Source organism: Anolis carolinensis, chromosome 3 (assembly GCF_035594765.1).
Source record: "Anolis carolinensis isolate JA03-04 chromosome 3, rAnoCar3.1.pri, whole genome shotgun sequence".
Taxonomy (NCBI): domain Eukaryota; kingdom Metazoa; phylum Chordata; class Lepidosauria; order Squamata; family Dactyloidae; genus Anolis; species Anolis carolinensis.
The window spans coordinates 10,638,972-10,665,535 of record NC_085843.1 but is presented as its reverse complement, the minus strand read 5'-3'; the positions used below and the strand labels follow the sequence as shown (position 1 = coordinate 10,665,535).

Here is a 26,564-nt window from a genome sequence, read left to right as displayed (position 1 = left end):
CATGTTTTACAACAAATCAACAGAAAAAGCAGTTCAATACACGGTAGCATTATATAGTAATTACTGTATTTGCAAATTTAGCATCTAAACATCACAATGTATTGAAAACATTGACTACAAAAAATTAACTATTATCAAACTGACTACAAATAAAGATAGAATTGCATAAAATTAGCTCACATTAACATTGTTGGAAGTTAAATCTGTAAAACGTTCACTTCTTGCTGCCTAGTGAAACAGCTGTAGATCTGGGCAGGAGGCAGACTGCATTGGATGATTTAGAATGTTGGTTAAGTGAAGGTTGGATAAGCGAGACTGTACTGTAGACACTAAGAGCCAGTATGTAGTGGTTTGAGTGTTGGATAACATTAGGAAAAACTTCTTGACAGTTACAACTCTTTGGCAGTGGAATATGCTATCTCCTTGTCCAATGGAGTATCCCTCTCTGGAGGTTTTTTCAAAAGAGAGTGGATGTCACATCTGTTGGCAGTACTTTGATTGTGTTTTCCATCATGGTAGAATGACTAGTTGGACTAGATCAGTGGTTCTCAACTTGTGTTTTGGCTTGCAACTCCCAGAAATCCCAGCCAGTTTACCAGCTGTTAGGATTTCTGGGAATTGAAGGTCAAAACATCTGGGGACCCACAGGTTGAGAGTCACTGGACTAGATGGCCTTTATGGTCTCTTCCAATCCTATGAGTCTGTGATTCTAACTCTAGAGACCACGGTTCGATTCCCCATTCAACCATGAAAGGCTGCTTTACCTTGAGTAAGTCACACACTGTCAGCCCCAGAAAACCCTGTAATAAGTTCACTTTAGGTTTGCCATAATTCAAAGATACCATGAAGACACCCCAACAAAATAATCCACTAATAAACAGAGAACATGTTACTGTGCATATATGATGCTTCTCAAATGAGGGCCAGCATGAAATGTTTGAGTGTTAGATTAGGACACTGGGGAGACAGACTCTGAATTTCCACTTGGACATGAAAACCGACTGGGTGACACTCTCTCAGGCTCAGACAAGGCCAATAGCAAAGCTCCTCTGACAAATTTCTGCCCAAAAACACTGTGATAGTTTTGCCTTAAGGTTACAATAGGTTGGAAATACAGTAGAGTCTCACTTATCCAAGCCTCGCTTATCCAAGCCTCTGGATTATCCAAGCCATTTTTGTAGTCAATGTTTCCAATATATCATGATATTTTGGTGCTAAATTTGTAAATACAGTAATTACAACATAACATTACTGCATATTGAACTACTTTTTCTGTCAAATTTGTTGTATAACATGATGTTTTGGTGCTTAATTTGTAAAATCATAACCTAATTTGATGTTTAATATGTATTTCCTTAATCCCTCCTTATTATTCGCTTATCCAAGCTTCTGGCGGCCCATTTAGCTTGGATAAGTGAGACTCTACAGTAACTACATTATAATAACTATAACTGAGGTTAGACGATATGGTCTTCTGTGTCTTCATTTGGGAGCAGTTGAAGTAGGCGAATTGAGAAATGCACCTTAATTAGGGAATGCTCTTTCTTCCGAGGTCCAAGTGATACCAACATGATTTCTTTTCAGTCGGCTACCTGTTTTGTGTTTTCCCAGTTTGTATCTACACAGTAGAATTAATGCATTTTGACATCATTTTAACAACCATAGCTCAATGTTATGTCATCCTAAGGGTTGTAATTTTATTAGTACTTTCATTTTTTCTGCAAAGAATGCTGGTGCCTCACCAAATTACAACTCCTAGGATTCCATTGCATTGAGCCATGGCAGTTGAAATGCTGTCAAACTGCATTAATTCCACACTATAGATGCATCTCTAAATGCATGCATTTTAGATAGTCCTTTAAAAACTTCCACACAGCCTAATTCTCAGGACTCACACCTGGTTGGTTTTGTTTTCCACGCAGATCATCCGGCAAGCCTCCAGAACCACTCCAGGCTCCGAACTCCCCCGCCTCCGCTCTCCCACACTCACACCCCAAACCAGCATCATGCGGCCTCCATCAACTCCCTAAATCGAGGGAACTTCACCCCACGCAGCAACCCTAGCCCTGTGCCCACCGACCACTCCCTTTCCGGAGAGCAGCAGGCCGGGACGCAGGAGTCTACGCATGCTCAGGACAACTGGTTACTCAACAGTAACATCCCCCTCGAGACAAGGTAATGCCTATCTTGTTTATAGAAAAGCCTGGAAATATGTCAGTGATGATTCTTCAAAGAGGATCTGTGTGGATATCACCACAATCAAGCACAAAAGTTCTCTGCTCTGCACAGCTCCTAAATTTTTCTTTATCCAAGGACATATATTTCTTGTCATGCACCATGGCAATCCATATTTCTGTCCTTTTGGCACTTTCTTTCCACCAGCTGAAATTTTCCATGCTTGAAACATCAAATTGGAGAGGAAAAATGGGTCTCCCTAATTTGCTGTTTAACATGACTAAAGGATTGGTGAACCTTGAGAAAGAAAAGGGTATTACAATAATAAGAAGAGGGTCTGAAATTTGGGATGCATTCCTATCTTTGGTATGATAAAATAAATGCAGATTCAAACTTTCACAATCACTTCATCGGAAGGTCACTTTTGCAACAGTGGAATAAGTATAAGAATAAATTATATCTGAAAACATCATTATGTTGTTCTCCACATGAAGCTTTTGTTTAAAAGAGAAATCTCTTTGGAAGGAAAATGATTGATCTCCAAAGACTCGTTGCTGTTGTATAATGAATACTATAGGTTAGATATGAGAGAAGAGTTAATGATAGAGAGTCCTACAGTACAATGGTTTGCTTACAGACAAATTGGAGAACGGTTTAAGATGGACAAAAACCTATTTGAATTTGTAACTGATAAACCAGAATTAGAAACGTTATTATATTCTTGGAATGACCATTTGATTGCTAAAATGTATAAATTGTTGTTAAAATTAAAACAACATTATCTTCCTTGGAACATTATCTTCCTTGTCCTAGTGCAAAATCATTAGCTCATTTGCGGACATGGATGAGCTTTGTGCAAAGTTGATAAGTATTTGCAAATTTATTTCACTAAGATACATGTTTTGACCTTAAAATTTGGGTTGCCCCAGGATATTGAATGCAAACCACTGTAGTTCTCTTGGGAACACAAAGAACAAGGGGTATAGCAATGAGACACATCCAGTTATGATAGTCAAAGAAGGCTTACACAAAATTCAAGGTGCCTCTTTATCCACTTGCTGAATTCAGTTTTGGGTGACATTCTCAAGAACCACGTCCCACTAGTGTAGAAGATAAAGATTGGGATCAAAAATGCCAATGGAGTTCAGCGTACAGCTCTGTAGTAACTAACGCTTGGGTTAGTTTCAACTGTTTAGTACTGGGGAAAATTTCGTATAAAAAGCCAAAACTTCCTAAAGTGACAGCGTCTGGAGAATGGGACATGGCACTTTGGAGAAGCCAGGAAGATCAGACTTCTCCCCAATCGTAAAGCTGCTCCCCATGTGCTGAAATCTCAGGACTAAGTTTAGTTCTACCATACCCAGATATGATCCCTCTTCTTCCTTCTGCTACGGTATAACTCTAGGACTTTGATTATCTCATGGGAAAGCACTTCTAAAATGTTGGTGGACTTACTGATTCTACTAGTGTTCCTAGACCACTTTTCTAGGCCATTTTGGGCTATTATATAGCACCCTGTTCTAGGCAAAGTGAATACACTGAAGAAAGATTACCCTGTACCATGGATTCATATACAGACCATCCACATTGCACAATGATAGCAATTTGCCACCACTTTAACTGCCATAACCCCATCCTATGGAACTTGTAGCTTGTTGTGGCACAAGCGGTCTATGGCAGATCCAAATATAAACATAATAATTCCATAGCAATGAGTCATGGCAACTAATGTGGTATCAAACTATGATCATTCTGCACTCTGGATACATTCCTACTGTCAAAACATTTCAAATACATTTCATCCCCCAGTGGCGCAATGGGTTAAACCCTTGTGCCAGCAGGACTGCTGACTTGAAGGTTGGGTTGCTGACCTGAAGGTTGCCGGTTCGAATTCAGGGAGAGTGCAGATGAGCTCCCTCTGTCAGCACCAGCTCCCCATGCAGGGACATGAAAGAAGCCTCCCACAAGGATGGTAAAACATCAAACATCTAGGCATCCCCCCGGGCAATGTCCTTGCAGACGGCCAATTCTCTCACACCAGAAGTGACTTGCAGTTTCTCATGTCATCCCATAACATGAGTATTTTGAGCCAGGAACCATCTTGCAAAATTTGGAAAATGAAAAAGGATAGGGTGATTATATTCTCATTTACACATTAGACCAGGAAATGCAGGTCAGCTGAATTCCTTTTAAAAATGTATGCCAATCAAAATCCCAGGTTCCCTATCTCAAACTGTTCCCGAAAGTGGTAGAGAAAATTGGACATTTTCTATGTTGTTTCTGTTGGCCAGCTTATATTGTTGGTCCATAACAGGGACATAAATTGAGACTCCTAGGATTTTAAGTTCTCCAATATCTGAAAATCCACACTGTTTCCATATTCCATAACAAATGTAGGCAACAGTGGGAGGTTATGAGAATATGTTGCCTTCCCCGTTGCATCCCCAAAATAATATGAATTAAAAATAAATTGTTCTTAGATACCTTATACACTTCTTACAGTGCAATTTTGTCATTTTTGGATACCCCTTTTTTCCCCAACAAGAAGTGACCAGAAGTCAACCTCGATGCCACTTCCCTTTGGAAAAAGGCCTGTTCTGGGCACAAAATGATCCAGAAAGAGAAAAACATGGTGATTTTATGTATGAATTAGTACAAACTCCCTTTTTAAACATCTTTAGTGTAGTATACAATGCCAAGGCTGTCATTCCATCTAGGTCTGTGTTATCTTTTTAAACCCAACCAAGGATTTACTGCATCTAAGATTGGTGCTCTATCCTCCAGCCGAGCATCTTCCTTCCTTTCATTGGTTCTGAATAGACTTTTATCTCATTATTTTTCTTTTCTCCTCCCCCACATTGTAGTTTATTCCTGATGCATTTTTGCTTAGGCGAAGAAAAGAGGAAATTGCCTCGCAGTCGTCTTCCTGCAGTTTGAAAATACCATCGGCATTAGCGTAGCTTGTAGGGCTATTTCCCCCATTTAAAATGGGAATGAGAAACATAAATTCACAACGGGCCAACGTGTGGGTATGTGTAGCTCCTTCTCCTGAAGCAGAATAAATCAATATCCTATTTAAAAGGCTGAAACCAGTCAATATATTGAAAAGATTTAGCCTCCCAGCTGTGCCGATCACAGCCGGTATAATTGTCGTCTCCCATGCAGGATAACCTGATCTTGTTAAGATATAATGGGGAAGATGTCATTGGCTGCATTTTGCTCTTTCTAAAATATTGCTCCAGCAAGCCTGGGACCCCGCAAAGCACCACATCCGTCAATTAGTATTGCTTCCCATTAGTCTTTCCCCATGTGCTTCCTTGCTACATCTCTCTTGCCTCCTTCTGTCTTTGGGTAATTGCATGCTACAGGTTGGCCTTTATCGCTTCTTCAGAACTCCATCACTTTTAAAATCAAGCAAAATGTCTTCAGCTATAGATTTGCATGCAGTCTGTGGGCACTTTTAATTTGGGGAAAATAGGTGTACCCATTTAAGTGCTTCTGTCTCCCAATTTGCACCCTGTGAGTCACTCAGAAGTAGCTTTATAACAGTTCAGAAGGATTGTTTCTAGCTAGTATAGAGCCAGGGTGCTATAGTGGTTTTAACTGGACTGAAGAATTTGATAGAAACCCACCAAGACCACTTCTACAGTGCCATATAACCCAGATTATCAAAGCGGATAATCTACATTATCTGCTTTGAACTGGATTATATGACTCCACATTGCCATATAATCCAGTTCAAAACTGGATTTTATTTGGCAGTGTAGAAGGAACCTGAGTGAATCACACTCTCAGTCTCAAAGGGAGGCCAAGGCAACATCCTCTCAACAAATCTTTTCAAGAACATCTGTGATAGTGGGCTGTTGTGAGTCTTTTGAGCTGTATGGCCATGTTTCAGAAGCTTTCTCTCCTGACGTTTTGCCCACATCTGTGGATGCCTGCCATAGACATGAGCGAAACGTCAGGAGAGAAAGCTTCTGGAACATGGCCATACAGTCCGAAAGACTCACAGCAACCCAGTGATTCCGGCCATGAAAGCCTTCGACAATACATCTGTGATATATCAGGAGAATGTCAGGAGAACCATGAAGTAACTAAATAAATAAATAAATAAATTGCCATAAATTGGAAATAGCTTGAAGGCCCTCAACAACAATGCTTACTTCTGTCTACTTTGACAGTGTGCATGTGTTTCTTCAAGTTGCCTATCAACATATGCTTTTTGAGGGTTTTCTTGAGCAAGGAATACTCAGATGTGGTTAGCCATAGCGTTCCTTTGAAATATAGCGTCCAGCTCTTGGAATTCCTTGGTGGTCTTCCATCCAACTACTCACCAGAGCTGAGTCTACATGTCTTCCAAGGTTAGGTGGGATCTGGTGCCTTCTATGACACTGAGGCCATACTAAAATTAAACCTTTAAAATATGGTCTTTCTAACAGTCCTGTTCAACTACTTTCTTGGAGCCCCCAATGGCGTAGTGGACTAAAGCCTTGTGACCTGAAGGTTGGGTTGCTGACCTGAAAGCTGCCAGATTCAAATCCCACCCAGGGAGCATGCGGATGAGCTCCCTCTATCAGCTCCAGCTCCATGCGGGGACATGAGAGAAGCCTCCCACAAGGATGATAAAAACATCAAAAAACATCTGGACGTCCCCTGGGCAACGTCCTTGCAGATGGCCAATTCTCTCACTCCAGAAGCGACTCAAGTTGCTCCTGACACGAAAAAAAAAATGACTTTATTAAGTCTGGCCATGGTTTTCAGAAAAGGTGCACAAACATTGCAAACGAAAGGACCTGAGCCCAAAGATGCCAGGCCAGCAAAACTGGAAGAAGTCCTCTGACAGGAACCCTGGAAAGCTATTGTGACCATGTGGAAATTGATCTTTCCACAAACCAAATTGATATGGATCAGCTTCCTGTGTACCAGACATGGTTTTTTTTCCTGCTGATCAAGTCCTATGGAGCAGTGATCCTCCAATTGTTTTGGACTTCAGATTCCTGATGACCCAGCCACGTTGACCAAAAGTCAACAGTTCTGAGAGCTGAAAAGACCAAATGCCATTAAATTCTCTGACTTCTGGTCCTAGCAAACCAGAGAGATGAGCTGGAAAATTTAGATAAGCATTCTGAAGGCATGGGGTCTTACTTTCTTCATTTAATGGACTCCTTTTGATGCATGTGATGTTGAAGAAGGGCAACCAGAATGGGATTGCTGTTCAGCCCTTTTGTTCTTTGTCACATCCTGTTCTTCCCCTAAGAGAAAGATTTATGAAACACATTAAATACCAAAATATCACCCTTGAAACATTCAAGTAGGATAGAATGTCACTTTTTTTCACTCCCTCATTTTTCTCTACCTTCCATCTCTTCCTTCCCCCCATTCAATTCCCCATCACATTCTTGTTTTCTATTCTCCTAGTGATGCTTGCATTAAATATTATATAACCCAGCATCCTCTCTTTGTTTTATATTGGCAATTTTCCACTGAAATGCACAGCTCTGCTGTAAAAAAAAACCAATTTAACATGGGTTTTTAACTACTGATAAATTTGTATTTATATCCTGGCTGCTCCCCCACTTGGCGGCTTATCCATCAGAAAGCTCTCCTTTATTGCTTTCATCTTGACAGAGTATTGGCTTGCATTCTTGGGGAAAGCAAGAAAACAAGGAAGAACACAAGGCTTGCTTTTTAACCGCTTTTCTTCTTGAGGCCCCTCTGCTTCAGCTCATGCAGGTTGATCCGCAAGACTTCAAAGTCTTAAGAAATGTGAATCGTGTTTTCCTTCCTGGGATCAAGCAGGAGTGTTTAGGCTGTCAAAGACTCCCCTTACCCACAAAGGCTGGGGAGACTATGGGAGATCAAATGAAACTATTACTCATCACTTTTGCAAGGATAAATGGAAACTCTCGGCCCTAAAAAGAAAAAAAAAATAGGATGGCACTGTGCATTTTCAGACACGCTTAATGAGGCTTTGCCATATAATCAAGGTTTTGTCGATGCAAGCTGCTACCTGAAATCACCTTTTTTTTACAAATGGAAACTCTTGGTTGAGATCAGCATTGTGAGAGGAGCCCCCGGTGGCGCAGTGGGTTAAACCCTTCTGCCGGCAGGACTGATGACTTGAAGGTTTATTTATTTATTTATTTATTTATTTTATTTACAGTATTTATATTCCGGCCTTCTCACCCCGAATGGGACTCAGGGCGGATCACATTATATACATATAGGGCAAACATTCAATGCCCATAAACACATCGAACTGAGACAGAGACAGACAGACAGACGCAGAGGCAATTTAACCTTCTCCTGAGGGGATGTTCGATTCTGACCACAGGGGGAGCAGCTGCTTCATCATCCACTCTGAAGGCACTTCCTCATCCCAACGTTGTAAATTAGTTAAACTTGCCTCCCCACTTTTTTATAAGTGGTACCTTATTTCCTGCTTGATAGATGCAACTATCTTTCGGGTAGCTAGGTCAGCAACGAGCAGGGGCTATTTTTTATTTTTTATTGACAGGTGCTCACCCAGCCACGGGCTGGCCTCGAACTCATGACCTCTAGGTCAGAGTGATTTATTGCAGCAGCTGCTTACCAGCCTGCGCCACAGGTTGGGTTGCTGACCTGAAGGTTCCCAGTTTGAATCCAGCCAACGCAGATGAGCTCCCTCTGTTAGCTCTAGCTCCATGTGGGGACATAAGAGAAGCCTCCCACTAGGATGGTAAAAAAACATCAAAACATCTGGCTGTCCCATGGGCAACGTCTTTGCAGACAGCCAATTCTCCCACACCAGAAGCAACTTGCAGTTTCTAAAGTCGCTCCTGACATGGAGCCTAACCTGTAAGCATCAAATGATTAATGTACCCAAAGGGTACTGTTCCTATTATCTATTTTCTCCCTGGAATAGTAAATTGTTGTGATTATTTAAACCCAGTTTTAGGTTTTGATTTAGGACAGAGTTTTTTGGGGGGAAGTCAAATGTACAGTCAGCCATCACATTTACGGGTTTGGCTTTAGCAGATTTGATTAATCAGGGATTTAATGAAAATGTGTGCTCTAGAAATATCTAGGTCCTTGAGAGATTCTTAGAGATGCTCACTTAGGTTTTTGAAAAAGTTTTCCCACTTTTGTAGTTGTCCTGTATTTTGAATCCCAGGAAACGCAGACTACTAACTATCGTGGTTTGAGTGCTGAACTGGGATTCCAGGAGGCCAGGGTTCAAAATGGATACGGAAACGTACAGTTGTCCCACTCTCTCAGTCTCAAAAGAAGGAAGGAACAAGTGTCCTCTGAAGAAATCCTGCCAAGAAAACCTGATCATAGGGTCAGTGTAAGTCAGAATTGTCTTGAAGTCGCATTGCAACAACAAAATACATTAAGACCCGATAACTATAGAACCCATAGCGAATATTTCACCAACTTGGGGTCAGGGGAACATGGTATCTTGAGGAATTTGCTAGGTCCTCCAGGCAATTCTATGGGATGCTTACCATAGAGTAAAGCCATTAAACAAAAGCTATTAAAAAGCAAGCCTTGTGTTCTTCCTTGTTTTCTTACATTCCCCAAGACATCAATCAAGTCCTCTTGTCAAGATGAAAGACCTCACAAATTCCTGGAGAAAATGCCTTCCTAGGAATCTCTGGATCCTCCATTGCAACTCTATGTGATCTAGGATCAGAAGCAAGCTAATTTAATGATATTTAGTCATCTCTGCAGTTTCAGGTAACTGCATCCTGGCCAGGAATGTATCTTCCACATATACAAGTCTCTTACTATGGCAAAACAGTGTATCAAAGGGTTAAAAAATATTATGCCCAAAGCATAGAAATTAAAGCATATTCTTAGGTATGCCAGAATCACAAGCTTTAGCTGTTTAGAGGTCCACCACAGATGGGTTGGTAGGACACGAGCCCATAACCTAAAGGCATAACATTTGGTCCTGTTAATTAGTTTTGGTCAAACCAATTAGGAAGACTCCACAAGGTGGAAAGTGCAGAGCCAAAATGGGAAAACTGAATTAAAAGAGTTTATACATCAAGTTAGTAATTAGTAAGATAAAAACTTACCGTAATTCATTTAAATGAATATTGAAAGGGGATGTCTTTAAACATTAAGTTAATTTTACATTGACATTTGCATATAGCGCATATTCATGGTAGAATTAATGCAGTTTGACACCACTTGAATTGCCATGGCTCAATGCTATGGAATCCTGGGTCTTGTAGTTTTACAAGGTCTTTAGCCTCCTCTGCCAAAGAATATTGGTACCTTATTAGCCTATAGCTCCAAGGATCCCATAGCATTGAGCTATGGTAGTTCAAATGATGTTCAGCTGCATTAATTCTACAGTATAATAAATGCATCCTAAGTTCAGTTATAAGTTGATGATGAGTTACAATCCTCCAACCCCCAATGAGCTACATGGGGGTTTGCGATTTAAAAAGAATGTTTTTAGTAATGAAATTTCTTCATTTCTTTTTAAAAAAGGGTAGGAAAAAGGGTCCATGGTGGTGCAGCGGGTTAAATGACTAAGCTGCAGAACAAAATAAAGAGCAACACTCAGAAAAACAGGGGAATTCCAGACAGTAAACAATCAGAGACAGCTAACATTTCCCAACAAAGGATTCCCCCAGGCAGGAAGGTGCCAGGCTTTGAAACTGCAAGGCTATTCAGTGATAATCAAGGTGGCCAATTACAACATTTCCACTTGCCTCCAACAGACAAGAGTTCTTTCTCACACCCTGGACTTTCCACAGATATATAAACCCCACTTGCTTAGTTTCCAACAGACCTCACAACCTCTGAAGATGCCTGCCACAAATGTCTGGAGAGACTGCTTCTGGAACATGGCCATACAGCCTGGAAAACTCACATCAACCTAACAAGAGCTGGTTTGCAAAAATGCAAGACAACTGAGGTTTGGGAAAAGAACCAACTGGCAGATTTGAAATTGCTTGGCTCTTTAGCATTGAGGCTTTTTTCATTGATGAGTAGCTACATTAGTAATTTAATTCTGGAGCAACTTTAAAACTGAAAATTCAACTTAGTACAGTTTCTGTCAAAATATGTTGAACTACGTTGCCAGTTTCCATTAGCAAATTTCAACAATTTCTTACTTTCCTTCTCTTCCTCGTCCACTTCCTTTTCTTTATTTAAACCCTTCCTTTCCCCCAGTTTGGGACTTCATGCAACTACAACAGTCAAAACAACCATAGCTAAAAAGTCACAGCATGCAGAAGTTTAAAAGCAATTAAAGTATCCCAAAGTTAAAACCAGTTAACAAAACATAAACCATTACAAAAAAAAGCTTCAAATTGTGCCTGGAACTTAAATAAATAACTTAATCAATTTTGATTAATTAGCTCCAATCATATGTTCAAAAGGAGCCCTCAGTGGCGCAGTGGGTTAAACCCTTGTGCCGGCAGGACTGCTGACTTGAAGGTTGTGTTGCTGACCTGAAAGTTGCCAGTTCGAATCCAACCCGGGGAGAGCACGGATGAGCTCCCTCTATCAGCTCCAGCTTCATGTGGGACATGAGAGAAGCCTCCCACAAGGATGTTAAAAACATCAAAACATCCGGGCATCTCCTGTGCAACATCCTTGCAGACAGCCAATTCTCTCACACCAAAAGCAACTTGCAGTTTCTCTAGTCACTCCTGACACACACAAAAAAATGTTCAGAAGGGCTACAAAACTGACTGATGTCTTTCTACAAATAGGACGTTTGTTCTCTAAAGTTAGGATGTTTGAACACAGTTGCTCTGGGGAATGTTCCCACTCCAAGCCCACCCTCATATCAGAAATGATAATCCTATTTGTACAGACATTTGTTCTTGGGTGGAAGGAGAGCAAGTCAAGAGCTCCTAACCTTGCCAAGGGAGGCAGTTGACTTGTTTTCCTTTGACTTTAGCTATTTATGCAGAGTATACTGCAGAGTTTGATATGAATTCAAGGATGGCAATACTAGAGATCAGATACAGGGGGTCCAATTGCATTTTTCTACTTCTTTTTTGGATAAAATGAATTGTTCCTCGTGAAGATGTCTCGAATGATATGTGTCCCATTGATACAAGGTAAGGGTATCATCGGTTTTTCTTGGTGGTTAACAATCACTCTTGAAACCGCAGTGCGGAATGAAACCAAAAGTAGGCAGAATGAGATCTGGCCTGATTGAATCCTTACAGGAGGATCTCTGAAGTTTCTAGGAAGATTATTGACGGGCATATTCTGTCACTTCCCGCCGGAGCACCCACTGAGACAGACTCATTACTGGGAACACTTGCTGTGAGAAATTAAGACATCCGGTAGATCAGATAGTTTCAGCTGTGATGGGTCTGGACAGCTAAGCTGGCAGAAAAGCCATGAAAAATGACTACAAAATCAAATAACTTTACTTTTTATGTATAGATGTGTACCCAGATAACAAGTGTGTGTTAGTTGATCCAGTTATGTCCAGAATCCGATGAATGTTGGCATTTCCCTGTGATTGTTGATAATACCAAACCCTTTTTGTGAATATCTGAAAACTCAAAAATAACACTATGTACGGAGTGTATAAATTTAAATTGAATCAACATCATATGATGATGGCAGCCTGTCAATGAAATTTCAACAGATTTGCAAAATTTGTTTGGAGTCATCAACATCAAGATGTCAATGTCGAAGTTTGCCGAATGTTAGCTATTTCCTATAATACATGTACTTGTATGTATACTGTTGTGTGTATGCACTGGTGACACCAATGCCTGTGTAGATATGGCAGTGAATGTCCTCAAAATGCTGTATATGTATATGTTATAACATGCTATACATATGGACAAGTGGCCCATCATTCTAATTTCATGCACAGCTGCACTATAACCATTGTGGGTTGATGAGGTTGCACTTCATAGATGCATGTCTCACTTGGCTTCATTCATGTTTCCATATGTACGTAGAAACATAGCAAAGCAGACATTCCTAGAGACATTGCAGGACAACCTCATTGAGATGGACATTCTCACCTCCTCCCGACATGATGGTGCTTACAATGATGGGTACGTTGGCGCTTAACGTGGTCTTTCCTCTTCTGCTCGTGCAAACATCTCCTGAACCTTGCATGATAAAATAGCCTTTTATTTTCTGTCTTGCCTAACTTGAGCCTTTCCTTGTTTTTCCTCTTGTTTCACTCATACTTGAAAGGGGGTTGATCAAAGCAATGAGGTACTTAAGTATACCGAACGCAAATTGTCCTGTACATATTAATGGCAGCCTCGTTAATATGCTGGTTTCATGGCATCTCATTGGCTCCCTCCTGACACCGTGGGGCTCATTTCACTAACACAGAGACAGCTGTAGTAACCGTTCAATAAGACTTCATGTCACACTGTGTTTGCACTGAGTTTCTTCTGAGATGGCTTCAATGTCCTAATCTTACGTTTTCCAGGTTTGTTGTCTGGGCTATGGGAGGAAATGCCTTTCTGTGTATGTGATTTTTTTTCCTCAGTTGTGATTCTTCTCTTCAACTTCTTTTGCCTTATAATTTATATGTTTTTAACCTAGAGGAGATGGGCAATATTTTGATCCGAGAGGACAGAACTCGGTATATCTCCAGGATTGTAGGGATTGCAATGCTTTATGCCTCTGAGGGAGAGACACCCTTTTCAAAATAGTAATAACAGATAGATACAATATGAGACCCATTCTGTCTCCAAGAGCTTATTACTTGCCTGCTCCGGGAGCCGTGGTCTTGAATACACATGTGGCATTGGTTCGGCTGAAGCCATGCTTCTAATTCTGTTCTTTCACATTCTGCGCAGTTCTTCTCTCTTGGGTCTCCAAAAATAAAGGCAGGATGGGAACACAATAAGTAACCAACTCTTGTTAGACAGTAGACACCACACTGATTATATCACCCTATATGTTCATATATACATTATACATGTAGCAAAGATATCCCTAAGTCATCCACGGTAAATCTATGATCAACTGCTGCAAGAAGTTGATCATTAAATTGCATTGGAAGATCTAGGGATTCCTATAGAGTTATCTCAGGTTTAAAAAGTTAGCAATTTTTAAATTCACATTTTAATACTACTACTACTACTACTACTACTACTACTACTACTAACAACAACAACAACAACAACAACAACAATAATAATAATAATAATTGGTGGTCCCGGTGGTGATGGGCACATTGGGTGCCGTGCCAAAAGATCTCAGCTGGCATTTGGAAACAATAGACATTGACAAAATCACAATCTGCCAACGGCAAAAGGCCACCCTGCTGGGATCTGCATGCATCATCCGAAAATACATCACACAGTCCTAGACACTTGGGAAGTGTTCGACTTGTGATTTTGTGATATGAAATCCAGCATATCTATCTTGTTCGCTGTGTCATAATAATAAAATAATAATAATAATAATAATAATAATAATAATAATAATAATAATAATAATAATAATATTTAAAGATCGAACTACAAAGACTCTGGCACAAGCCAGTCAGGATGGTCCCAGTGGTGATCGGCACACTGGGTGCAGTGCCTAAAGGCCTTGGCCTGCACTTAAACACAATCAGCGCTGAAAAAATTACCATCTGCCAGCTGCAGAAGGCCACCTTACTGGGATCTGCTTGCATTATTTGCCAATACATCACACAGTCCTAGACACTTGGGAAGTGTCCGACATATGATCCAATTCAACAGCCAGCAGAGTGTCTGCTGTGGACTCAACTTGTTGTGTTTCAAATAATACTAATAATCCATCTCCCCGAAGGGACTCGGGGTGGTTTACATGGGGCCATGCCCGGATAAAACAGCAAACCAAAATAAAATAACATCAGAAAATACAGACACAAAAATTAAATTAACATTCTAAACATAGTAAAAATATAAAATGACTATCATAATAAAAACATGGATTTGGCACCCAAGTAAAGGGGATAAAACGCACTGGGTAAAGTGCAACGAGTGGATATTGTAAACAAGGTAGTTTCACTGAGGTCTTGCTCCTCTAAGCTCCACAAAAGTGGATGGCTTACTGTACTTTGAGGATTGTCTTCTGGTTTCAGTAGCAACAACAACAGTATTGCTGGAGGCAATCCTGTGCACACTTATCAGAAAATCAATCCCATTGAACCTCTGACTAGACATGTATAGGATTGCACACCTATTTTTTCCCCTAATAGGCGTATTTCATTTCTCTTTCTCTTTTCATTCTTTGTTCCTTCTTTGGACAAAAAACAATTCATTTTCTTCGATGCATGGTTTGCTTGTATGTGTTTGCTTTCTTTCTTTTTTCCAACCAAGGTTTCTCTGTCTTAGATACTCAGCAGTCCTGTTGGTTGAAGAGTCCCTTACCGATGACCGTTCTCTCTTTTGACAGGCACTTCTTGTTCAAGCCTGGCGGCACCTCTCCCCTCTTTTGTACCACGTCGCCAGGATATCCCTTGACGTCCAGCACTGTGTACTCGCCTCCCCCTAGGCCCCTTCCCAGAAGTACGTTTTCCCGTCCAGCCTTTAACCTGAAGAAGCCCTATAAGTACTGTACCTGGAAATGTGCTGCCTTGAGTGCCATTATCATCTCTGTTGCGTTGGTGATACTGCTGGCGTATTTTATCGGTAAGTCTATCGTTCCTTTTAACCTTTAGTACCTCTTGGCCTTTGGGGGTTTTGGGGGCTCCCCAATTCCATTGTTTGTAGGGTTAGGGAAAAGCAGTTCTGCTACCTCTGTTGAATTTCCCGAGGATGAGCTTTGCTTTCTATGTTGTGCTGACCAAGTTTAATTGTTCTACCAAAGGAAGATGCAGACATTTGTTGGATAGATCCACTCCATTTTTATTGAATGACCAATGAATAAGAGCCAATAAGTAAGAGTCCAACTATTAGAAAACCTTCTACTCGCTAAGTTGGATGATATCGTCAAAATATGTATAGTATTGTAGTCTTTTCCCATTGTAAACCATAGTTTGCAAACATGAGCTAACCTCAGTATCTTCCTCATTCTGGCCAAACCCTTGTTTAACCCAACTATGGCTTAGGCCAATGATGGGCAACCTTTTGCGCTTAGTGTGTCAAAATTCACAAAAAAACCTAGCATGACTTGGGTGGTGTGTCACTTCGAGTAAAAAAAACCATAATTTTACAATATGTATAGTTTAAATAACAAAAATATATAATTGTAATATATAACTGTATTCAATAAATAAAAAACTATTTACTACCATTATTTCCATGTACAACTATCTGCGGTACCTCTTGCAGTTTCCACGCTGATTTCTCTCTATTCTAGTTTCAATGTAGTTGTGAGCAATGAATAATATAATAATACAGTAGAGTCTCACTTATCCAACATTCTGGATTATCCAACACATTTTTGTAGTCAATGTTTTCAATATATCATGATATTTTGGTGCTAAATTCGTAAATACAGTAATTGCAACATAGCATTAATGCGTAATGAACTACTTTTTCTGTCAAATTTGTTGTATAACATGATGTTTTTGTGCTTAATTTGTAAAATCATAACCTATTTTGATGTTTAATAGGCTTTTTCTTAATCTCTCCTTATTAACCAACATATTCGCTTATCCAACATTCTGCTGGCCCGTTTATGTTGGATAAATGAGACTCTACTGTAATATGATAATATACTACAATAATAATATAAAAATATATATATATATATATATATATATATATATATATATATATGTAATGTGCATAATTCCCATGGAGTAAACAACAAAACCATTGGACCAAATCACACCAAATTTGACCACAAAAGACATAGTCATCCAATCAATCTGCATGCAGCAGCATGTCAGCAAAAATGGCTAGGCATGTCAGTGATGACACGCGTGTCATAGGTTGGCCATCACTGGCTTAGGCTGACTTGTTCAATGATGTTATCTATTATTAGACTCCCGTCATAACCAAAGTTGGTTTGTATCTGTAGTAGTCCTATTACAATCTGGTCGACACTGACGTGTGATTAGAAAATTCTGGCCGCCTACTTGTGCTTTGAATACTTTGTTGTGTTTTATGCTATTGGTAAATAAATATACCTTATAGAAGAAACTAGGGGAAAATGGGAAAATACCAGTGGTCAGCTTATGGTGGTGACAATTATTGCATTTTTGTGACTTCTACATTTCAACAGGTAACTAATTAATGTTGGATGTTGGGAGGTTATAGGGCAATTGCATTTGATGCCGAAGTACACTAAGTGGGCAATTTTATATTCTGTCCTTCTTAAAATTAGTGCTTTTTTGTATATTTGCAAAAAAACAAGAAGAAGAAGCAAAAATAAGGTTTTGTACATGGCACATAAAGGGAGGTGGATGGATGGAAATTTTGCAAGTTTATTTTACTATGAAATGTACCTAGCTTGTAGTCTCAATGGGTACTTTTTTGATGTTTTGGACTTCATCTCGTATCAATCCCAGCTGGCATGGCCTATTTTCAGAGGTTATGGTAGCTGTAATCCAGAACATCTGAAAGAAGAAGCTCTTAGCTAGTGGAGAAGGCTCTGTCTCGTGTCCTGATACAGAATGATGGGATGCAGAAAAGAGTCCTTTATCTGAATCTTAGATAAGCACATGTATGGAGAGGCACTCCGGCAAGTATTGTGGTCCCAAGCCATATAAGGCCTTAAGTGCCATCATTACATATTACAGCTTGTCCAATTATATTTTAATATAACTTTTTGTGTGTTTTAACCTTTTTCTAAAGATTAAGTGGAGGTACGCTGTTTGGCTTTATGCATGTGCCAGGAGGTTTCTTAATGGATGTGCTTTTAGTTTGCTTTTTATTCAATTAGGCTATAATATTACCATTAGCTTAATTTTCGTGTTGGCATTATAACCTTTTGTATGATTATATCTACCTTTTAAAATTAGTGTTGTGGTGAACAGATTTGAATCTTGAGTTTTGCGGAAATAAATGAGTAGGCATAATAGATAGAGAGACAGACACATAGACATAGATATGGATATACCATAGATACATAGAGGAGATAAAGAGCGAAGGGGGTAAACTGTTTTGCTCTGATTATGCGCCGAGGACTCTAAGCACCGATGGGGGAATGTGGTCTCGAACATCACAGTCTGGCCGCCTTTTTTGTTATGCTTCCTCCCAGACCGTTGCTCCATAAAATGTTAGTGTTATCACATGCCACGAGTTGCCCATAAGGTTTGAAATGTGAAAGTCTTCCTTGTACTCAGGATATGTGCAATTTGTGACTAACACATATGACCTCTCCTGCTACTGTTCCCTTTTTGTAGATTTTTAATTTTTAAAGAAAAGGTTCATTCTTTGTCTCCTTTTCTCCTTCACCCCATGGATTAGAACCATGATTTTGGTCACCTTATTAGTGTGCGCTGTAATGAAATCCGAAATGATTAATCTCCTAAAATTACATTGGTGACTATGCAGTCACCTTTCATCATTTGCCATGTGTTTTCAGCCATGGCAGCCCATTTATCTTGCGTTATCTTTATGTGCCAAATAGATATTGCCTTTGCATGTTGCGGGAATTTATTTCTAGTTCACACGAAGCTTTGGCATCTCTCAGAAATAGGCAGGTGTGTTTCATTTTGCCATGGAAGCTTGAAAGTATGGTCATGCTCACGAACTTTGGACTTCTTCTTAGGTCTTTTTCAGAAAAGTTTCTAGCCTTCATAGTTGCAAGGAGGAGATCAGAAATATGTTGTCCACAGTGTTCAGAACATTGTCCAATATGTCAGGCAGAAACAGATTTATTTTGGCCAAATGGTTGCTGCTGAGAAACTCTATGAGTTAAAGAAAGAAAAAGTCAAACGGCATCTTCATACAGTCTTCCCTCCACATTTAGAGGATTTGATTATTCAGAGATTTGATTGAAATGTTCTCCTTAGAAATCTTTAGCTCCTCTAGTGTTACTCTATGGTGAACATCCTCCAGTCATTTTGGAAAACCTGGAGGTTTCTAGAGGAGACATCAGTGATATCTAGATCCTCCAATGATATTCTATGTCCAGCTTCCAGCAGAAGTTGACTATAGATAGACTGATGTGGAAGACCTAGAAATTCCTGGAGATGTTAAAAATAGCATTATTCACAATGTTTCACTTTCATGGGGACCCTATGCCCCTAACCCCTACAAATGTGGATGGCCGAATGTATTCCATAGTTACTCTGATCCACATTAATTTAATTTATGAATGTGCAGAATCTGAAAGATGGTTATTTATTTATCATGTCAGAAACGAATTGAGAATACAGATATAATATATAGAAAAATCACAAACAAAGTAAAAAATCTGGCATTATTCAAAATTTCCTTTGACCAGAAGCTGGCCACTTGGAATGCCTCTGGTGTTGCTGTAAGAAGGTCCTCCATTGTGCATGTGGCAGGGCTCAGATTCATTGTAGTAAGTGGTGTGTGGTCTGCTGTTCTCCAGACTTGCATGTCGTGGACTCCACTTTGTGGCCCCATTTCTTAAGGTTGGCTTTGCATCTCATGGTCCCAGAGCACAGTTTGTTCAGTGCCTTCCAAGTCGCTCAGTCTTTTGTGTGCCCAGGAGGGAGTCTCTCATCTGGTATCAACCATGGATTGAGGTTCTGGGTTTAAACCTGCCACTTTTGGACTCTCACCTGCAGAAGTATTCCTGCGAGCATCTCTGTAAATCTTAGGAAGCTATTTCTTGATTTATGGCATTGGTATGCTGACTGATATCCACTGGGAAGTAGCTGCCTGTAATGAAAGGACCAAGGCATTGACATCTCCAGCCCATCCTATGTTTGGATATCGAAACCAATCTTGGGAAATGGGGCTACAAAGTGGAGTCCACGACACACAAGTGTGGAGAAGAGCAAACCACAAACCACTTACTACAATGCAGCCTGAGCCTTGACACATGCACAATGGAGGACCTTCTCACAACAACACCAGAGGCACTCCAAGTGACCAGCTTCTGGTCAAAGGAAATCTAGTATCATGCTAAGTTTTTAAATTTTGTTTGTGTTATGCATACATTATAATGGTATCCTCAATTCACTTCTGACACAATAATTACCATATATACTCGAGTATAAGCTGACTCGAATATAAGCCGAGGCACCTAATTTTACCACAAAAAAACTGGGAAAACATTGACTCCAGTATAAGCCGAGGGTAGTAAATTTCAGAAATAAAAATAGATACCAATAAAATTACATTAATTGAGGCATCAGTAGGTTAAATGTTTTTTGAATATTTACATAAAGTTCAAATTTAAGATAAGACTGTCCAACTCTGATCAAATCATTATTCTCATCTTCTTCAATGTAAATGTGCTTATGCATCCTTTTAATAATACTAGAATAAAATAATACATATAATAATAATAATAATAATAATAATAATAATAATAATAATAACAGGAAAATAATACATGTAAAAATAAATAGAGTAAAATAATACATGCAATAATGATAATGATAATGATAATAATAATAATAATAAGATCAGAGTGAAATAATAAATGTATTAATAATCATAATAACAATAGAGTAAAATAAATGTAATAGTAGCAACAATAATAGAGAAAAATAATAAATGTATCATATATTCTCAAGTATAAACTGACCCAAATATAAGCCAACCAGGACCCTCACCCGAGTATAAGCTTTTTCAGTCTTAAAAAAAGGGCTGAAAAACTAGGCTTATACTCAAGTATATACAGTACATAAAGAAGTAGTACACATGGCTTTGTCACCAATGGAAAGCACAATGTTATAATTTATAGTTGTATAATTTCAGATTATTGTTGTTTTAGATTTTGTGAAGTATTGTTTAAACTCATCATTACATCTCCTGATAGAAGTGAGGGAGCCTAAGAACTTGCTATTATTCTGACTTCACCAGATTGCCCAGGGAACATCACACAGAAAGTTTTAAGAATCACCCGGTCTAGATCTGTCCAAAGATCTTTTTCATCCAGTATCAAATACTTCTTTATTCCACATGTCATAATAGATTGAGGGGATATTTAAAAAGACCCTGGTCATTTTATACTACCAGCGATCATGAGTAATAATTAATAATTTCTAAAAGAGCTATCCAGAATCAAAATTAATTGGTTCTGCTCACCGTAAACATATTTAATGAGGAACACTGACATCAAGCTCACTGATCTAATCAGCAGGTAGAAAAAATGCAGATATTTAATTAGATTTAATGAAAAATTGTGTTTAATTTCAAGTATAATCAATTATTAATTAATGTAATGAGTGAGTCTGACTGGGCTTACTAATTAACTCATTTAAAAATTATGAATAACCTTTTCATTTGTAATTATTTTCTACATCCTGTCAAGCAGAAGATAAAAATTGTATTACCTTTTAAAAATACCTACAACCCCCTGCCCCTACTACAATTTCATTTGACTGAATGGAGATTCAGTGATGGTGGGACTTAGCCTTGATTTCTGATGAATTTTTTAAAACTTATTTTCTGAACTTTTGAGAACATTGATAGATGTTTCAAAAACTTGTTGCCCACTCTGTGGATGACGTTTCACCCTTGTTTTTATGCTGCTGAACCATTCTTGGCTCTGTATTTCATTTAAAATAGGGCTGGTACAATGTATTTCATGATTGCTTTGATGTGTGTGTGTGTGTATGAAGTCAGTGAGCTGACATTTGTTACACAATACTAGATACATTTCAAAACAGTTCAGTGATTCCAGTATAAAGATTTCATTGTTTCAATTAACTTTGTTATCTCAAGATAATCCACAATTTATTTATTTATCGTGTCAGAAGCGAATTTAGAATATAGTTATAATGTATAGAAGCCTTCCAAGTCACCCAGTCTTCTGTGCACCCTAGAAGGAGTTTCTCATCTGGTATCAGCCGTGGATAGAGTGTTGCACCCCAAGGCAGCGTCAGCACTCGAAAACCAGACAAGAGCCAATATAACACACTATATCTTTATTAAAACAATTATAAATCCAAAGGAAATTAGGTATAGAGTCTAAGTAAGGAATAGTTCTTTTTAGAAAGTCTATGATGGTTCCAAATGGGTGAAGGGAAAGGTCCGATATTATAATCCACAATGAGAGCTTGATAGCTCTCCCAAGAAAACAAAGTCCATGAGTTAAAACAGGGAAACAAGGCTGGCAGGAAACAGAATTCATTCCACTGGAAATACTCCGTAACGATCTAGGCAGCAAAGTTGTCAAAGTTGAGGCAAACTTGAAACAGGAACAAGAATAACAACTGAAGTAAAGTCAAGGTCTCCTTGAGAGTTGCGGCACGGCACGGCCCGACTGGAACTGGAATACTTGGCTTGGGGACAGGAGCTGGAGATGGAGAAACCTCTCTCCAAGAAAGCAACGTTGACACCGCAAGGAAATCTAAGCAAAACACTTTTAACAGATTCTGGACTGTTCGGAATTTAGGGAGTATAAACTCCCAAAACTTTCCCAAGGGAACGCTAACCATTATCCCATCTATTTGCCAGTCTTTGGCTCCGGCAGATTTCTTGTTTTGCACTTCTTTCTCTAGTTACAAAATCTCTACGATTAAAAACCCCGTTCCCCAGGAGTCTCCTCAACATCTGGCTCTATCTGCGAGGGAGGAATAGAAGAGTCTTCTCCAATTAGCAAGTCTCCAGAACCAATATCTTCGGGCACCTGCAGCTGTAAAGGCCCCTCCGTGGAGGGTGAAATGTCAGTAAAATCCTCAGCATTATATGTGTCATGACTCATGGGCCATGTAGTCCCGTTCCTAGTACTGTTGTGACAGATGAAGAGGAAAACTTGGGTTTCCCACCGTTTCTGCCAGATTTGGAGCCCTTGCAGCTGCAGGATGTTTGCCCACAAGAAGTCAGCCAAACAAGCCTTGAGCAGAAATCTCCCCCATTTTCTCGCCGCCTTTATTATAATCAAGATAGACACGCTCGGGAGGCGACTCGCCGAAGCGCCAGGATAGCTGCCAGACAATTAGATGATTAAGTCTGTTTCCCTTGGGAAAGTTTAAGGAGTCCTGCATCTGGACAGTATAGGTTTCGGTTCTTGTTCCCCAGAGAAAGTGTGCTTTGGTGGGAAAACAAGATCCTATATAGATGTTTGGCCACAAAGGATTCCTTGCGGAGTCAATTTGTCAGCTCGAGGAGTGAGATCGTGTGTAGACTTCGTACTCCAGTTCCCAGCTCCTGAATCAAGTTCCCAGCCCTGCCTTGTTCCACGGATTTTCTATGGACTCAGTTCTTGTTCCACGATTGCCTTGTTTCAAGTTGGACCTTGCCAAGTCTCAAGTTTTGCCTTGCCTTGCGTTTTAAACCACGGACCCTGCTTCTCGGATTCCAGCCTTGTTTCCCTTTGATTCGGATTTACCTTAAGCCTCAAAGACTATGGACAGTTCCCCACACTATTGCTTGCCAAATAGTGTGTGTTTCAGTGAAGTGGATTATAACTTTGGACTTTAATATCATATATTGGACATTGTTTTTCTGGACTATATTTGACCTTTCCTGAAAGGTCTACTTCTGAACTATATTCCACACTTGTTTTTATTGACTTTATATATTTCTTTAATAAAGATATTAGATAGATTCTGGCCTCTGTGTATGGTTATTGGTGCTCTGCAGCCTGGGTCCTGACAATATGTGTCAAAGTGCAAGTCCTGAAACACTGCAGGCCTTGGTGCCCTGGCTGGCTGGGATCTAACATAGAGGTTCCGGGTTTTAGCCTGCCACTTTTGGACTCTTGCTTGCTGAGGTATTCCTGTGAGCAGCTGTGTAGATCTTAGAAAGGTGACATGAGAGAAACTTCCCCGCAGGATGGTAATGCATCCAGGCATCACCTGGGCAACGTCTTTGTAGATGGCCGATTCTCTCACACCAGAAGCAACCTGCAGTATGCAGACAGACAAAAAACAAACAATCCAAAATGTACAGATTTATGTTTTTCCACTCTCTTATACTCCCTCATCAACGAACAATGAGAAAAACAGTTCAAAGTGGGGTGAAGGCAAAATAGAGCACTAATTCTATACTATCCCTGTTCTAGTTTGCTGGGTTATTGTTGCATTGCAAACCAGTCACATGATAGTTGTATATTTTGAGATTTTACAGGAGATATGCATGTCTTTTTACAAAGTTATTTATACCCCATCCTTCAGCTAAAAGGCTTCCGGAACACATTAATTTTACAGTTCAGTGCCTTCCGGCTTACAGTCTAAATAAGACATGATATGTAAGAAAACAGGGATGGCAGAGGGAGAGGACGTTAATCCAGCAGATTTTTTTTCCCAGTGCTTTTGTCCCCCTCAAAAGCAGAGCAATGACCATTGGAATGAATGGAGAACTTCTTATCGCTAGGTTGCTGTAAGTTTTCTGGACTGTATGGCCATATTCCAGGAGCATTCTCTCCTGACGTTTCACCCACATCTATGGCAGGCATCCTCAGAGGTTGAGAGATTTGTTGGAAACTAGGCAAGTGAGGTTTATATATATCTGTGGAAAGTCCAGGTTGGGAGAAAGAACTCTTGTCTGTGTGTGGCAAGTGTGAATGCTGCAATTGGCCATCTTGATTAACATTTAATGGCCGTGCATTCAAAGCCTGGCTGCTTCCTGCCTGGGGGAATCCTTTGTTGGGAGGGGTTAGCTGGCCTTGATTGTTTCTTATCTGGAATTCCCCAGTTTTCTTAATGTTATTCTTTTACTGTCCTGATCTAAGAGTTTTTTTAAAAAAATAATAATACAGATAGCCAGATTCTGTTCATTTTCATGGTTTCCTCCTTTCTGTTGAAATTGTCCACATGCTTGCGGATTTCAATAGCTTCCATGTGTAGTCTGACATGGGGGTTGTTAGATCCCTCTTGTACTTTGCTGAATGTAGCATTTGTTGGCTTTTCTTAAATGTTAATCAAGGTGATCAATTGCAACATTTGCACTTGCCTCAAACAGACAAGGGTACTTCCTGAGTGTTTCTCGGTATTTAATATTATTGTATGTTCGTTTTATATCTGTAAGCCGCCCCGAGTCCCCCTGGGGAGATGGAGGCGGGGTATAAAAATAAAATTATTATTATTATTATTATTATTATTATTATTATTATTATTTCTCCCAATCTGGACTTTCCACAAATAAACCCCACTTGCCTAGTTTCCAACAGACCTCACAACCTCTGAGGATGCCTGCCATAGATGTGGGTGAAATGTCAGGAGAGAATGCTACTGGAATGCTACTGGAATATGGCCCAGAAAACTCACAGCAACCCAGTGATTCCGGACATGGAAACCTTCAACAACACATTGAACTTCTTATCAGCCACTGAACCAAGGCATGATGGAGCTGTGCTTGGCTGCTCTGCTGTCCTTCAAATTATTATTATTATTATTATTATTATTATTATTATTATTATTATTTATATCCCTCTTATTGGCATTTGGGGATAGAAGGAGCTACTGGGACCAAGGTGTGATGGATCTGTGCTTGGCTGCTCTTCTGTCCCCAGAGGCCAGAGCAGTAACAATTGGAACGTATTCAGAGGCTGACATAAAGCACTCTATTGTATTTTCAATTTGTCCCACGAGGAAACATTTATGAACATTCAACTTAATTACAGAGGTGAATGAAATCAAACGGTCAATCATTTTATTTATATCCTGCCTTTTCCCTCAAGGCAGCTTACGGAATAATATGGCTGAAAGCAAAACAAAAAGTTAAGAATAAAATCATATTAAACTGTCTATAGAATTAAAACCACACAAAACATTAATTTGAAAGCTTAGACGAAACAGTACAACACTCAAACAGGAAATCCATTGTGCAGAATAATCAGTTCCCAAATGAATGCTGAAATAAGCCCTCACCCAATGCCAAAAGGATAGCAAGGGAGAAAGCAAGCCTAGATCCCCATTGGAAGGGATTTCCGGAGCGTTGGGACAGCAACGGAGGAGACTTTCTCCTGGGTTCTCACCAGACGTGTCTGTGGAATTGGTGGAATTGAAAGAAGTGCTTCTCAAAGCTTGGACAGGCTAGTACGGGAAGATACAGTCTTTCAGATAGCCTGATCCATTGGAGGCACAGATCCCTGCTGAAGTAGAAAAACCCAGAACAGGGGAAAATGCTACCCTTTATTGATTTACTTATTTACATAAATAAATACATAAAGCGGTACCTAAATTTTCTACTTGACAGATGCAACTATCTTTCGAGCTGCATAGGTCAACAGCAAGCTAGACTATTAATGGTCAGGAGCTCACTCCAACCTGGGCTGGTTTCAAACTCATGACCTCTCGGTCAGTAGTGATTTATTGCAGCGGGCTACTAACCAGTTGCGCCACAGCCCGATTACCTCAATAAAGGCTTTTGGAGAAAAAACACATTTGACCACCGACTGTACATTGCCCACTTTTTGTTTTAAGCTGTGTAAGT

The 26,564-nt window shown here is 39.7% G+C and overlaps 1 protein-coding gene across 16 annotated transcripts in view; it reads left to right on the top strand.

Annotated features, from left to right (window-relative positions):
• The window catches only part of tenm4 (teneurin transmembrane protein 4), a 1,874,213-nt gene that overhangs the window by 1,557,890 nt on the left and 289,759 nt on the right, over nt 1-26,564 (top strand). For 11 of the 16 annotated variants that reach the window (XM_062977060.1, XM_062977059.1, XM_062977070.1 and 8 more), the window contains 3 exons: nt 1,923-2,175; nt 13,110-13,208; nt 15,544-15,779. In XM_062977060.1, the coding sequence (XP_062833130.1) occupies nt 1,923-2,175; nt 13,110-13,208; nt 15,544-15,779 (588 nt within the window). The remainder of the gene's footprint in view (nt 1-1,922; nt 2,176-13,109; nt 13,209-15,543; nt 15,780-26,564) is intronic. The other 5 variants (XM_062977071.1, XM_062977067.1, XM_062977066.1 and 2 more) reach the window with 1 other exon arrangement.